This window comes from Photinus pyralis, unplaced genomic scaffold, assembly GCF_008802855.1.
Source record: "Photinus pyralis isolate 1611_PpyrPB1 unplaced genomic scaffold, Ppyr1.3 Ppyr1.4_unclustered_Scaffold5481, whole genome shotgun sequence".
Taxonomy (NCBI): Eukaryota; Metazoa; Arthropoda; class Insecta; order Coleoptera; family Lampyridae; genus Photinus; species Photinus pyralis.
The window spans coordinates 40,712-57,606 of record NW_022171782.1 but is presented as its reverse complement, the minus strand read 5'-3'; the positions used below and the strand labels follow the sequence as shown (position 1 = coordinate 57,606).

The 16,895-nt window shown below is 36.0% G+C and overlaps 1 protein-coding gene across 1 annotated transcript; it reads left to right on the top strand.

The window, feature by feature from the left end:
- Positions 1-4,833: 4,833 nt before the first annotated feature.
- LOC116182474 (roundabout homolog 2-like) lies at positions 4,834-16,204 on the top strand. The gene is made up of 6 exons (XM_031503008.1): positions 4,834-4,891; positions 5,045-5,353; positions 11,636-11,917; positions 11,961-12,227; positions 12,280-12,774; positions 12,827-16,204. Exons 1-6 carry the CDS (start codon positions 4,834-4,836, stop codon positions 14,710-14,712), a joined length of 3,297 nt encoding a protein of 1,098 aa, XP_031358868.1. The 3' UTR covers positions 14,713-16,204.
- Positions 16,205-16,895: the final 691 nt, after the last annotated feature.

Sequence of the window (16,895 nt, the reverse complement as noted above, 5' to 3'; positions counted from 1 at the left end):
TGTAGAATCCATAATTACAAACAGTTCCAAGATTGGGCTACTAGTTCAAAAGTTACAGCCCTTTGAATTTTTTTTCGAAATTGGTTTCTAGTCTATAACTTTTGATTGAGAAGTCTGTTCGAAAAAGTACGAATTGATTTGGATTCTACGCACCCAAATTAATAAGAAAAAGTGTTTTCCCGAGAAATTTTGGTGTAGTCGATTTTTGGTAAAAAAGGGATAATAATAATATTAGTATTTATTCCATACACAAACTAGTTTGTGTGGAAGTTATCAACAAATATCTTAAAATTTTTAAATTACATTGAATATTATGTAGGTAAAAAACAAATTACACATTAAATAGCGACAAACAAGTTACATTAACCAGTAAAATATTCACTTATATCATAATGACATTTGTCAACTAGAAACAAAAATAATTTTTATGTGAGGTAAATGGTTATAGATCTTAATTCCAAGATTGGAGGGTCAATTGATTCCAATTTTTGTCTTAGTGAAATGTGGTCGAAGATTATCATTACCTCGGATATTGTATTGATGTATATCCTTACTTTTAACCATCTTGTTAGAGTTGACATAAATATATTGACAGATTTCAGTAATATATACAATCCCGTTAGAGTGAGAATTTTATGTTTTCTGAAGAATCCTCGACAAGAATCAAATTTGCGAATATTTGCAAGTGTTCGGATAATTCTCTTTTGAGAGAGAAAGACGCAACGAGAATAGGGGGATGGTCCCCATGAACAAATTCCGTAACGAATGATGTACTGATGCGTGATAGATCAGAATTAATTGTGGTAGTGTAAATATAGTACGTAAGTTTCTAAATAAATAATTGGTTCTATTTAACTTATTGACTATATTAGTGAATTATAAATACTCGGGAACAAAAGTTACTGAATAAGCTTGAAAGACTGTTGTGAAAAGAAGAATAACCCAAAAAATTCAGAAATTACTACAATTTTAAGAAATCATGTTCGTAGAATATGATGAATGTGGAAAAACGGAAGAATCTGAAGAATCTTCAGGAGCTTATGTACTTGAGCAATTCTAACAATCTGAAAAATCGGAAATAATTCGGGGAAATGCAATCATTCGTAGAAGAGATGTATAACAAGATTCGAATACATGGAATGAACTTGAAGAATTTGATGAATGTAAGAATCTGAAGATCTGATTAGAGAGATTGAAAAGAATAGAAAAGAAACTTTCGGAAACTTTGGCTTATTATTCTAATTTCGATTGACAAGGGTGTAATTATTGTAGTACAAGGGATATCTTTGTTTCCTCTATTGATTACGAAGTCTACAAGCAACCTTCTCACAGGGCATACAAATTTCATATCTCGCCAAAAGTACTAAATCATTGAGTCCCTGTATCACTTCTTATCGTTACACTAATTGAGAGCTGTGTAACTCTCGTCGACACACTTTTGATTCCTCGATTGATGTTTAATGAAGAAAGCGGATGCTAAGAACTCGAGGTGCATAACTGTAGGAACTCGCAAGAACGAAAGGATCTAAACAACAATCGAAAGATTTCGAAGGAACGGATCCACCCGAAGAACCGTAAGAATTTGAAGAGTTTAAGGAATCTGAGGAATCTTACAAATCTGTAGAGACTAATGTATCTCAAGAATTAAAAAACCTCGAAAATTCGAAACCCTTCTTAATCTACCAATCGATAGGAATTGTGGAAGAACTTTTTTATAAAAAAAATTAGTACTTTTGACGAAGGAAAGGTGTTTATTTAGGCCCGCTGTATCATGCAATTATTTTTATATAGATACCTACCTATAGGACATGTGTTTATAGACTTTCATTTGTATCTTAAGGGATGAATTTTCGAGTTCGAGTATTGAGTTCGATTCCAATGGTGTGTATTATCACTATCCCAAGTCGCTTGCTTCTTTTAGTTGAGAAGTTTGAACATCAGTTGGTTTACTTTGCACATTCATATGGCAGTTTAGATTAATGATATTCGGCATGTAGCCAATGGTACTGTTATACAAGCAGCTGGAAACAACGCCGAAATTTATTATTAAAAATATAATTTATATGCTTTTAAATCGGCGTCTTGGCTAGTCAAAGAGTGGTGCCAATCGTGATATCTTAATATTGTTGGAAATATTCAAAATAGTCACGTTTTCTGGCATTCTACCGTCTGAATAATGTGACTTTATGGCGGCAAACGAAAGGTTTCACCAATTTATATCGCCGTAAAGTTTTGGAATTTGACTAATTTGTAGGCGATGCAAATTCGACCAAACAAATGCGATATAAATCTGTAGTCGAGGTAGGGAGTATAATAGATGTTGGATTTTTGGCGTTTTGTAGTAGTTACATGTGGTGCCGTAAAAGAAGTGACTATAATTCTATCACCGCCGTTAGAGTGATGCTGAAGTGACTAATAAAATGTATTTTATGACAGGCAGGCTTCATCAAAGCAAACCCAAAACATAAAACCATATGTTCTCATTATATTCTATTAAACAGTTAAATTCCTTCAGGAAATAGGCTATTAAACGTTGGATGTTTATTACTCCGGTAAAGTACAGAGTTTATACAAAAGTTTTATTGTCGAAATAAAAATCGATCGGTTCATTTTCCAATTATTGCTGGCGAATGTCAGAGGACGAATGATGTGCAGAAAATTGCACGCATCATCTGAAAATATAGAAACCGTTCCGGGAACGTCTCCCTCCCATTACTTTTTGGTTCGTTATCTGCCAAAGATTACCCGTGGTCCCATGAGCGCCATTAAATTCCTATTATTTCGGGATTAAGCGGTAAATTGCGTTCGATCCTCTTGTTTTTTATTAGGAGTCTTTAATCAAACCCAACACAAAAGTCTAATTTAGATTTATTATTTCGAACGTAGAGACTTCGCATTTTATTTTTTGTTTTAAATGGTGAGTTAATTTGAAGAGTAACTAACGCATTTATCAATTCGAACAAGGAAAAATTTTATCGTTGGTGCTAAGTTGGAATTGAATGCTCGGCCGCTAGTCGCTTTAAGATCCAATTTAAGATAAATGAAAATATAATTGGCCCAACTATAAATTACTAGATTGTATCTTAAGTGATGTTGATGCCTAAAGTAACTTGTAGACTTTATTAATGAGTTGGAGAATGTCAACTGTACCTAACAAATATTTATTTATCGTTTAAGGTATTTTGAGTACGCGATTGTCCCTACGGACACGGATCCATTTTATTTTCCGTCATAAAAAATAAATCAAATGTCTTGCTTTCCGTCCACTTTATCTTTTCCAAGAGATAATTCTGAAGGATTAACAACCCCCATTAAAAATTTAGATAACAACAGTCACTCTAACTAAAGTTTAACTTGATTCCGTTTAAAGACTGCAAGGATTTTCGTAACGTATTTTGTCACTTTTCTAATTAAACGTATAACTTTCGTCGGATATAAACTTCTTATAACTCGTGATTTAATTATAAAGGCTTGCGCCAAACCCTTTACCGTACAAAAATAAATCCGGAAGAGCATCATTTTATATTTGGATAGGTCACATGACCCTCTGAATTTGGGACTTTTTCGAAGTGAAGAATGCATGAACGGGAATGTAGTAGTGATGAATTTTAATCCTAGCATGTTTATACATTCTTTGATGGCAATTCAATTAAAGAGACGCTTTGGTTTTATGTTTAAATTGGACGTACACCAGACTTTGCAAGACAGTTTTGTATTGCATGGATATTCTATCACACTCGATACACAAATTCTGTTACTGGTTACTTATATGTATATCCGTGAATGGGACATTTTTCACAATTACTGACATCCTTATCTATTAGCTGAACTGTTTATTGGTAAATTTCCAATCAGCAACAGCGCATATAGTTTGAGTCTCTTTGATTCTCTGTACCAAACCTGCAAGAACTATCGGTCAATTAAATTCAATGAATCATTGAAACGGAAGCTAACAGAAACCTGCCGGCGTTAATACTGCAGTTGTCTCAAAAAACGTACAACAAAAAAACCAGGTACCAAATTTTTGATAGAATAGCTTCCTAGCTCAAACCAAAAAACTTTTTTGACGACCGCCAAAATTTAATATACTTATATACATATCCGAAATTTGAACAAAATCGGTCGAGCCGTTACCTCAGAATATTGCTAACATACATACATACAGACCGAAAAAATTGTATCTTTTTAAAAGTTGCTAAAAATAAACTAAAACGTCGACATTTGCTGAAATTTTAACATGTAAACGCAATAGCCGCCTAGCTGGAACTGTAGGAAGTTAAAAATGGCGTATTTAGCTAATTAATTTCCACACGAAAATTACGTAAGAGAATTACGAAAAACTAAAGAAATCGCTTGACCCAACGAATTAATGATAAACTTAATTAGAAAACATAAATTAAGGCAGCAGATTAAAAATGTAACCATTTTAAAGAATTGTTGTAGTGATTTAGATAAAAAATAAATGTAGCGTCCCATTCGGTTCCTCTGGTAGGTCTTGGTTCGTTTTAAAGATGAAAATGTTCGTTAAGGCGTTGCAGTTGTGAATGAAGTAATTGCAAAATTTCCTAGCAATTGCTTGATGTTAGAGAAGAACAGTTCGCTGCATGATTGTCGTAAGGCTGTAAAACCTGCTCAGCAACTTCAGTTTTTGTCCATTTTCTGCAAATCATACTCTGCTTTTAATGTTTCCGAACCTTCGACCTCTTACACGAATAATTTCTCCTATTTGGCAGTTTTTGGTCTTCGTTGAGTGGGCTAGCTAACTTCTAAATTACGTAAATTGCCCTAAGTTTAACTTTATTTTAATAAAACAAATGCAACCCTTAACTGACGATGGTTCTTCTTTTAGGTTGTCGTGAATTTGAAGTCCGTTTCTGTGTTGCGTATAAAAGTAAACGTCTGCAGATGATAAAACACTACAAATAAAAGAAACTTCACTATGTACTAAAACCGTTTTTATAGGTAGTTTGCAATGTTAAAACCAGTCAATCTTCTCTTTTCGCTCAACTAGCAAAATATAATTTAATGAATCTCTTTGTTTCAGGACAGTATCGGTCCCCCCGCATAACAGAACATCCATCCGATATAATCGTTGCCAAAAACGAACCGGTAACCTTAAATTGTAAAGCAGAAGGACGCCCAGAGCCCTCCGTGGAATGGTTTAAGGATGGCGAACCTGTAAGGACCTCTCCCGTTGATAATAAGTCCCATCGCGTACTGCTACCTTCAGGATCATTATTTTTCCTTCGCACTGTAAGCAGTAAAAAAGAACAAGATGGGGGGGTCTACTGGTGCGTGGCACGAAATATCGCCGGAATTGCCGTTAGCAGAAACGCTACACTTCAAGTTGCAGGTAAAATGACTGTACAAATATTGATATTTCTTTGTGGTTAGCTACAGAGACGGCGGATTCATTATCCAATTTCATTATGTACACTTCTTCAAAGCTCTACTAGTTCCATTAAAAGATCGCCTTACAACTTTACAAAAATTCTAAACTTGACGTGCCCCCTCAAACCATTTATAATCACAGCAGCAGATCCTTCTTACGCAAACGACAGGAAAAATCAATTAAAATTACAAGAACCTTGAGACCACCTAGTTTTATTTACTTTTAATTCAATTTAACTGGCGCATAAAAACATTAGCATTTAATGGTTTTTTTTCTGTGGAAATAACGTGTGTCGTATTCATATTGAATGTTTTAATTATGAAGCACATAATTCAACTCTATCAAGATATACAATATTCTTGCCGGCGCAGATTTAATAGCCCTTTTAATTGCACCTTAGAAGCTTCTTATATAACTCAATTAATATCATCTTAATATATGTGTACCTCCCAGAATCTCATCCGCCCGTAATCGTAACCCAATTTTATATTGCTGAAGTTCAGTCCCACCAATTCTTATTCTTACAAAATGACACAATTCATAAACACTGAGACGTAGGTGACTCCAGCACAATTTTTAATGCCAAAATGGAAGAATATATAATTATTTCGGTTACTCAAGGGTATATTTTTAAAAACGCGCGACATTTTTAGCTTCGAAATCCAACCTTTCACGACAAAACTCTCTACTCCCCAAAAGAGGAAGAAGTCGATGGCGTTTCCGCAAAAATGATCATGGGAGCACGGAAAACTCTTAAAATTTTGCCGTTTTAAGGGGCGAAAGAAAGAAAAGACCTTATCGAGTCTTTCTTTCGTATTCGTTAATTTCATCACCCTTAGTCCGTAATCTCAACGCTACAAATTAAAAATGCCACAACCGTGTAAAGTGGCATATCTCGTTGGGTCTCTGTTTATGCCATCTAGAGTGTTCAAAAATATGAAGAAAAAAATAACGATACAGCGCAGAATTACATACTGCAGGTAGTGTAGTGTCGTCTTCAGAATGGACTTGTCTTAAATTAACATGACGCCCCGGTTAAAATAAACTGCTTTCTGGTAACTTTTCTGATTAATGCACCATATACTAAGTAATTCGTTTGTATTGATTCCTTTGTAGGAAATCTCAGCCTTCTTCAAACTTCAAAGCCTTGTTTCACGAAAATTTTAGTAGAAGCTACAAATGCAGAGAAACCGAGACTTCTTAAAATTTCAATTGAACTTACAAATACGATTGTTTAATCGGTTATGGTTACGCCCCTGATGCTGGGGTGGTAATCATGAGCTTAGAACTCATTTTATGTTTTACCATTTTCTAACAGCATCAATTTCAATTTAACAAAGGCATTGCTAACCTCATGCTAACTTATCAAATCAAGTATCAGAAATCAATATAATCGATTGTGCTCAGCAGTAATGAATCTGGACTTTATTAGCTTGTTAGCTAATAAATTCGGTAACTTTTATTCCATTAAAATCATTAACTTTGAATGTAATACATCAACAATATTTTTATATTAAACAGCCCGCGGGAAGCGATATTTCGGATATTGGCAATATGCTGGTGGCAAGAACGCGTTTTGGTCAAGACCACATGTAATTAGCAGACTGCATGTTACCATTGACATTACGCTCAAACAGCAGTCAGGTTTGGCAGACCTAGATTCCATAACTAGCAACCATCGCGAACAGAAGTAATTATCAGTTTTAATGCCATTAGAACTTTACGCTGTGACCTGCGTCAAGCAGGTTCTTATATATTTAAACACCCGTATCGTTCCACCCCCGACATGTTTCCCTTTCATTTTGTAATTTCCGGCCATTACATTAAAAATGCATTTAACATGATTAATCACGTTACACCACGAGTAAGGCTGACCTCGTGTATAATCATTGCTAATCCTTCATTATCTCAATCTCCACAACTTCATCACACAATTTCCGAACTGCAATTATTATAGTGGTTCCTAATTTAATTTTGCAAATTGATACAAATATAACTCGCTCTCTAATAGTGTATGTCCAATTAGTGTCTTTGTAATTTGACCGATAGTTTCTGACTCCATTTATATCTATTACATTAAGCTTGTCGTCTATAAACGGTTAAATGACCTCAACGCTAAACTAAAATTACCATCTAAGAATGTCATAGTCACGAAATCATTCGAATTTTCCTATTATATAAAGTGAAAAATCCATAAATTAATTAAGACCAACAAATCCATTGTGAAACTTCAATTTCCAAGAACTTTTTGTATCAGAGAAAATTGATATTAGTTTTCGAAGCTCATGTGCATTCGTATGCAACGGTGACTATTTATGGCCCATTATATGTCGCTAATTCAGGGGCGAACAAATTTAGCGACGTTAGTCAAAATTACGTCTATATTGAATGCAGCGAGGGGTGTTTAATTAAAACCATTAACGTGTAATGTTGTGTACGCATCATTTGTTAGAACAGGTGCGGCGAAGAAAATTTTTTCTACCCTTCGGTCTAAAATTTAATAGAACGGCTGTCGCTATACAACCTTATACGAAGTTTTTTTCTTAAAAGTTTAGTTAGATTCGATTTCTGACAAAAAGAGCATTGTGTTTAAAAGTTTACTCTCTGGACATTTATTATAACGCGCATCCCTCCGGAATCACACTGACATCATGAAACCCACTGCAAATACAGTCCTTACGGCTTAATAATAATAATTCGAGGTATTATTTGATCGTATACTATAAATGAACGTTATCCCTAGGGATAATATTAGACCTTCGCATCCAAACAAAGCTTGCATGTTCATGGGGGTGGTGAGACAGTCTTACTAACCCCTATATGTGGCATTAGCGCTATTAGACATATCTGTTCCAACAGTCATGCCAATTAGTGAGAGCTACAATGGTTTAGGGAATATCCGTCGCTATAAAGGGAGAATAGACGATATTTCAGTGAATTTTGAAGTATCGCCCTCGGCATGGAATTTATTGAAAAAACGTAGTGATAAGGAAAGTGTTAGGGAAGGGCGAAACTAATGACAAATCCAGATGTTGCACCATCATAAATTTCGCATACGGTGAAACCTTTTTTTATTGATGTCATTTACCCTTTAAGGCACAATACATGTCATTCTGCCCTTGTCCATTTATTAGCGAACCTTTTCAAACTATATATATGAATGACATCGAGCCCTTTTCATTATTTTAAAGGACGGTTTTCCTCTCATGAAAGGGACGTAATCGTGCGTAAATACAGAGTTACATATAATTAATTGAAAACAATACCGGGTATGTTCAGTTTAAATACAAACCGAATTTACAAATGCTACTAATTTGTATGTCACGAGGAACATTCCAAATAATCTACAAAAACATTACGGGCTTTGTCTCATCTAACGCTGGAGATTAATTACTTCAAAGCGAAATGCGTTATCGTAATGAAATTATAGTAACTGATGAGTTTCGGTTTCATTAAAAGTTAACATTTGCTTTACTTTAATTAAACCAAAATACAACTGGAAAACGGATAATATTATAGTGGCCAGACTCACATATGATTCACTTAAATTAATTAAGTTTACGCAGGATTGCAGCTGACAACAAAATATATGATAACGATGAAATTTTTCTGAAGCCGCTTTAAAAATGAAATGAAGCTCGAACTTTTTTAGTTTTGTTCCTATTTTGATAAAATTTGAAACCTATTTTGTATTAAAATTTCAAAGACGGAAATCTAAGTGAGAGTCTTTTCATAAAGGCTTGATTTTAAGGTCGTTGCAAAAGTTACCCTGCCAACATTTAGATCTTGATTTAGATTCAAATAGTATATTAAGATACAAGTGTATAATCAAGTCTTTAAAGCACGCGCAACGAGTTTAAGGGCACGACGCAAAGCGGAGTGCCTTTAACGTTGCAAGTGCTTTAAAGACCAATTATACACGTGTATCTTATAGTATTTTTTATTATACCTGCAGTATAATTTAAAAATAGGAAATACAATGAAATCATATTGACGTTATACTCGAATACATGTCTAATTAAGTGGGCTGGGTGTTCGTAATTTCACGATTGCCATGGAAATGTCACTTGACGTTTGCTTATAAAAATCGTCGTCTTTGTGAATAAAACGATTTCCGTTGAAAAAGATAATACACCGTCCATTAAATCGCTTGTTGTAAAATCTAAACAAACGTTGGTAGGTGTAAAATCCAAATCTAGTAAAGCCTATTATAAAGAATATGAAAAGTTGTTTCCATGGATGAAAAGGAAGTTACTTACGAATAAAGTCTTAAATGCATCGATAATGCTGGGATATATGAAGGAAATGCCAAAGGTATTTAAATCTCCTATCTTTTGGTGCATTAACTCAAAACTTCAAACAATGCTGCGATTAAAAGTGGAACAGATTTGGAAGCATACCCTAAATTACGCGCGTTTGTGAAACCTTCAACCAAAGGATAGGTACAAGCCAAAGAAATGTTCTGCATTTACAGACAGCGACCTAAGAGGATCTTTTATTTCAGCCCCAGATGACAGTTTCAAAAGTCATACTTGAAGTATCGTTACTTAGCAACTTTAAAGCACGTGTGTTTTAAAGGCCTTTTTTCGCACGGATTTGAGTGTTTAAAACGGAGATTGTGATTCAGGTATAATAAAAAATTAGTTTTTTCCCATTATCGATACTCTTCCAGTTGTTTTGGAGTTATTTTGAAGAGAGGGACGTTTTTCACAAAATTACAGAAATTCGTTCTTTACTTTTGGTTCCAATTATTTCGAAATTAAGTATTATAAATTGGCCAGGCTTCTAGAATGTATTAATAATATGTAATTAGAGAAAACTTGAAAACGGAGAGACTATTTTTAAGTGGTAATTAGGGGGTTGCTATCGCCGTTTTTTTGAGTTTGAAACTCTCTAATCTAACTTTTGACAAACAAGAGCTAACCTTAACTCGGTTTGTATTGGTCATACAGTAATCAATAAAAAACCATTTGCTTTGCCTTTTAAAAGCTACGATTTGGTTCTCTACAGTTTTTTTTAAATCACATGCATACTTTTTGAGTTTTTGCGAATAACCAACGTTCATTTTTCTATGAAAAACTCATACCTTCGGTCGGGAACAAATCGAAAAGTATTAACTTTACAAAAAATATATAGATCTGAGAACACCTTTTGCTTAGAATTAATTTGTTTATCTATTTCTGTGGTCAATTTATGATAAAAATTTCCAAAAGTATAATACGGCGTGTGTAGTAACATAAAATGTAGAAATCCGGACAAATTTTATAAACAAAAAACTCTCCTTATCCTATATTCAACACTTGACGCGAGCCATTTAGAAATTTCTTTCACAGTTTAATTAATTATTGTTACATACTCTGAAAGTTTATGTAAATAAGAAACTTTGTAATCTTCATACTTACTTGTAGCTTTTCTTTTTACCCACATCTGATCATAATCGACCACAAACCACTTCATTATGATATTCTCACCCCCTTCTATAAGCGCTTAAGCGCTACTTTATTTCCCATCCACTTTCGTTGAAGTTTTAAGTACTACTTAATTAGAGTTTCGGCTTAAAGAATTGATATGGAAGGTATTACACTGAGAGAAAGTACATCGTCGTCTGTAGATTGATTAATTAAATTTATATTCGCGGATGTGGGTACTTGTAAGCCTGTATGCTTTTAATTTCAAAGATAAACCCAAATTCTTCATTTCTCATAGTTCATGAATAATTACCGACTCCCTTTATGAGTTATAAAGATGGGTGGGGGGGGGATAAGTGTTTTATATTTAAAATTTTTCATCAAATACAATGGTGAATTTTTATATATCTTTTTTAGTCTGGAGCAGGGAATAAACTGAAGCAATAACCTTAGAAATATTGGGTAATAACCGGGGTCGATTATTGCAAAAGTCTTCTTTTCTCCTGCTTCCGGCTATAAAAACGGTTATCTTGATTCACGAACTGCGGTTCTCCCGTAGACATGCAAAAGCAACGAGGAAATAGCGGTGGGCGGAAGTAATTTTCTAAATTACCGCTAACCACAAAGGTTTTCGTAAATGGAATCAATATATCATAAATATTTGATTTAATAAGTCGAACGAGGTCGTAATTTGAGAAAAGGCGATGAAAAGATCACCATTATTCCACTGCCTTTCGACACATTGATCGGTATTCACATTTTATGCGAACGGAAGGAAATGGAAAAATAAGAGAAATATATTTATGACGTTCCTAAATTTAAAAATTTGTTTCAGTTTTACGAGACGAATTTCGGGTTATGCCGACGGATACACTTGTAGCTGCGGGAGAAACGGCTTTACTACAGTGCGGCCCTCCGAAGGGCAATCCAGAACCGAGTGTGATATGGAAAAGGGACGGGAAAACGATCGACGTCGATAGCAAACGCGTCCGTGTTGTAGACGGCGGCAACCTTCTTATAAATGATGTTCGTCAATACGACGAGGGTCGGTATCAGTGCGTCGCTCATAATTTGGTGGGCCACAAAGAGACACCCGTCGTTCTTCTTACAGTTCACGGTAAATTAAACTGCTATTGAACACTTTTAATTCCGTTTTACAGTTAAGCCTACCTTTAACAAGGAACCTCACGATGTAGTTGCGCTAGTGGGGCAGAAAATAACATTCTCCTGTTCCGTTGATGGCGAGCCCAAGCCGAAAGTTCTGTGGAGAAAGGACCATGGAAAAATTCCCATTGGTCGCGCCCAGATTTTGGAAGATAAATCCTTGCAGATACAAAACGTGCAAAGCTCTGATGAAGGTCTCTACGTTTGCGATGCAGAAAATCTCGTCGGGACAATTTCGACCAAAGCGTCACTACTAGTAAACTGTAAGTATAGCGGTAATTAAAAACACACACCTCAAGAACCTTTAACTAACAGCACCTCCTACCTTTATCGAGCAACCACAAGATCAAAAGGTAAGTCTAAACGGATTTGTCGAATTTCACTGTAAAGCTACGGGAAACCCTCCACCATCAACGTTTTGGAGCAGAGAAGGGTCCCAAGTGTTGATGTTTCCCGAAAATTCCTACGGACGGATGCAGGTCAATCAGGTCGGAACATTAAAAATACGCGAAGTGCAGCGCGAGGATTCAGGGTTTATAGCTTGCTCCGCACTTAGCGTGGCTGGTTCTAAGAGTTCACGCGCCTTTCTGCGCGTAATATCCGTCGCGGATTTACCTCCCCCGATTATTCAGATCGGCCCAAGCAATCAAACTTTGCCACTGCACAGTATGGTCACTCTATACTGTAAGGCTTCGTGTACAGATGGAACTCAGCCGAAAACGCGCTGGTTGAAGAATGGGAGGTTTCTCGATAACTCCTCGTTGCCGAAACGGTACACAATGCACGTTACTGGCACTTTGGATATAGATGGTAAGTCACCGACAGCTCAGTTATGACATACAGTTACAGCGCAAATTTGCAGATTTACAGTCGGACGACTCAGCGATGTATACATGTTCGGCAACAGCTGAGAGCGGCGAAAGCACTTGGTCTGCGTCCTTAAACGTTGTTCCTGGCTCTTCAAGCAGCTTACATCGCAGCCCGGATCCCTCCACATTTCCGCTTGCTCCAAATCAACCACGAGTGTTGAATACAACCGAGTCCACTGTAAGTCTCGCTTGGGATATTCGAGATGAAGATCTTCATCTGATAGGATACACGATTGAGTATTGGAGTCCAGATTTGCAAAGTGGATGGGTTACAGCCGCTCACAGAGTGCCGGACCCCTACACGGTGGTGCGTAATTTAAAACCTGATAGTTCGTATGTGTTTTTGGTGCGCGCGGAAAACTCTCACGGTCTCTCATCCGCCAGTGAAGTTTCGAAAGAAGCCCGAACGTTAGTTAACTCGCTTACTCATTCGGAAATTGATAACGCTCGTAACGCGTTGAGTACGAATACGGTCGAACTGTGGGATGCAAAGGCGCTGTCGAGTAATTCGGTTAAATTAGTGTGGAATTTGAGTGCGACTAATTATGTGGAAGGTGTATACGTGCGTTTCCGGGAGGTAGTCGGAGGATTGACTAACTATGACATTGTGAAAGTGCTAGATCTGCAAAGTCGCAGTTACCAAGTGTCTAATTTAAAAAAGTTCACAAAGTATGAATTTTTTGTCACTCCTTTTTTTAAATTGGTGGAAGGGCAACCATCCAACACGCGCATATCGCAGACCTTTGAAGATGTACCATCAGCCCCACCGGATAATATCGTCTTTGAAATTTATAACGATTCGGCAGCATGGGTAAGGTGGTCGTCTCCACCTTCGCAACATCATAATGGTATAATAATCGGTTATAAGTTGCAAGTGAAAGGAGGTTTACTACGAACTGTGACTATTAATTCAAACACAACTTCATTGCTGATAAGCAATTTAACAAAGAGTCACATGTATAGTGTAAAAGTTGCTGGACTAACTCAAGCAGGTCTGGGACCATTTTCCAATTCCGTTCCATTATCTCTAATCCAAAGTCACAACAGCCGGCCTCTGGATGGTTTAGTTCCTTTCATAGAGCAGACTTGGTTTGTGGTACTACTGTCTGTTCTGCTTCTCTCACTTCTGGCAGGAATAGCTGGTTTCATTTATATTAAGCGTAAGCGTACTCTAGCGAAACAATTGGGCCACCTCAATGTTCCTATAAGCAACGGCAATCAAATGAATACAAAGGAGAGTCTATGGATAGACAGAGGGTGGAGAGCTGGAGACTCAGACAAGGATTCCTCATTACCACTCTCGCCTCCAATTGCGGATTACGCGGAGGTCGATACCAAAAACTTATCAACCTTTTACAATAGAAGCTCACCAGATACTCCCACACCTTATGCGACCACAATGCTTTTACCACCCCCACCGTCTTGGACGGAGTTAATACCACCACCTCCAAGTCACCCACCCCCGGAGTGCCCTCGTGAAAACCCACCCATTCCTCCTCCTCGCACTGGCAGTAACTACGGCAGCACTGGGGCCTATACCTGCTACGCAATGCATCTTCCTAACCGAATTCCTCCCCACTCAAAACCAAACTCGTACAATAATCTTGACAATCAATGGTCACTTGCGAGCGGAAGTTCGGGGCGACGGTCGAACAATCACAAAGGACGCTGCCATATTCCACATAACTGTGATAAAATATGGGGACAGTATTATCGTTGGGATGAGGGAGACGCAGACGTCGATACCGACGTGCATTCCTGTTCCAGTAGTCACGACACTACTTGCTCGTGTAGCGGCTCCTCATGTCTGTACGTCGAGGCGGGACCTTCTACTACAGGTAAATTAATGGGACAGTGTCAAATTAAGCAATTTACTTAGATTGGATGTGAATTCAAAATGTGTCATACTAGTCCATGTGTTTTGAAAGTTCGAGGTCTTCCTGTGTAGGCCAATTTTCTGTTAAATAACAACGCATTTTCGGAAGAAACGGGAATACTAAATCGATATGATTGTACTAAAATCTAAGAAGGGACTTAATGACGAAAGGTTGGCTCTGATATTGTGTCACGTCAAGGCATTGGACATTGGACAAAAGAAAAATCTGAATTTTGTTGAAATAAAAATACATTTTTATATCAGAAATGATATAATTATACCTACTATAGGTCTCATTCTTTTACATCCATTCCAAGTCTGCCCATATGAAACAGATACTCAAAAGTTCGCGAAATGCAAATTCAACCATGAACTTTATTTAGCACTTGTAGGTAGACCGAGTTATTTTCAGTACAGGACTTCTCCACAAACATTTTTCCTCGGACCCTTATATTACCGACGAGAAACTATCTACACAAACTTATCGTCCTATTAAAGTTATTATCAAAGTAAAAATAAATTTGCGAGGGACAAAAATACATTGTTATTATAAATTATACGCATCCCAAATAAGAGCATAGCATTACAATTATCATAAAACGGTGGGAATTTATACAGTCGAAAGGCATATTGTGGATTCACATAATATGGAATTTTTATGTAAAATGATAAATTCCCAATTATAATAAATTTTTAACAAAAAACACTTATTAAAATTACTTTAATCCCATTATCACCTCGATAATCACTCCTCTCCGTATTGATTCCTTGACTTTTGATTTTACATTTCCATTAGTTCACCCCTTACCGCCCTTCTGGTAAACATTTTGACTATAAGCAAACATTTTAGGCTTTTATTAAAAACTTTGTTTTTTGAAACTTTTCCAATATTAGCTAACAAATTAAAGATTTATATGGTTGTTCATAATATGCCTCCTTAACTGTACCAATTAACTTCTTTATTTTCTGAGCTAACTCTTTTCGTAAGAGCAATATTCAATTTTGCATGTTTTTAATATGTACGATATCTTAATTTATTAAAAACCTTTTTTTTTATGTGTAATAGTGACCATTCACTGTTCTCATGTGATTTTTTTATGAATGAAAGAAGCATTGTGGTATTATTTTCAAATTTCAATTTGCAATTTATCGAAATATTGGGTCTTGGCACAAATACGAACACACGATATCAGAACCAACTTCACTGGGTTCCGAATACCTATCTACAATCGACATATAATTTTTAGCAATACTTTCGGTGTCTCGTAGATGCATTGTGTAGATGTATCAAGACTGTGATTTTAGATGTCTAAGGTATCGGCTTGTATATAAACTTCGCTCTTTTGTACATATGTTTGTTACAATGAAACGTTGTAGTGATTAGTTTTTGTAATTTTTCAGTCCTAGTGTATAAAATAATAACAATCACCGTAATGTAGATATTTATTTTTATGTTTTTGTTTTCTAATTGTGCATTAAAATAGTTCACAATTAATCAGGAGGAATTTTAATTTGCTTTATACCCTAATGGAATTTCTTCGGCTATTTCTAGTTAAACTATTTAAGTTGCTATAATAAATTGAGCAACACGCGCCAAGTAATGTTTGGAATTGATTTTTGTTTGTTTCATTTTGTTGTAAGTTAATTCAAATTTATATGCATACAATTTAAAACAAAAAGGGGCTTAAAGTGTACTTTGTCCGTCTTATTTATTACAAATCCTGTTTAGTAAATACTATTCATCTTATTCCGCACCTGGTTTAGATGAAAAGGATGCTTTTAATAGCAATGTCCCGTCTGAAAAAGGTAAGTGAAAGCTATATTTTAGGAGTTGACTAATGTTGACAATTACTCAACTGCGTTATGGATGGGACAAAACATTTTATTTAAACGGCGTATTGTTCCCGAGGCTTAGAACGAGCTAGAAAAATGTTCGCCGTTAATTCTAGATTTAATCACCAAATTTCGCTTGTTTCTCCCCAATTTTAAACAATAATAGCCATTGAAAAATGTCCTTGTAACACCAAACTTCGCGTAATGGCGGTTACCCTCCAGGATAGACAATCAAAGAGAATGATTAATATTTCACTGGAAAGGGAACACACCTAATCAAAAATCGAAACCTAAATTCGCTTAATTCGACATAATAATGAATGAGTATATTGATACGGACTACCCTCACATAA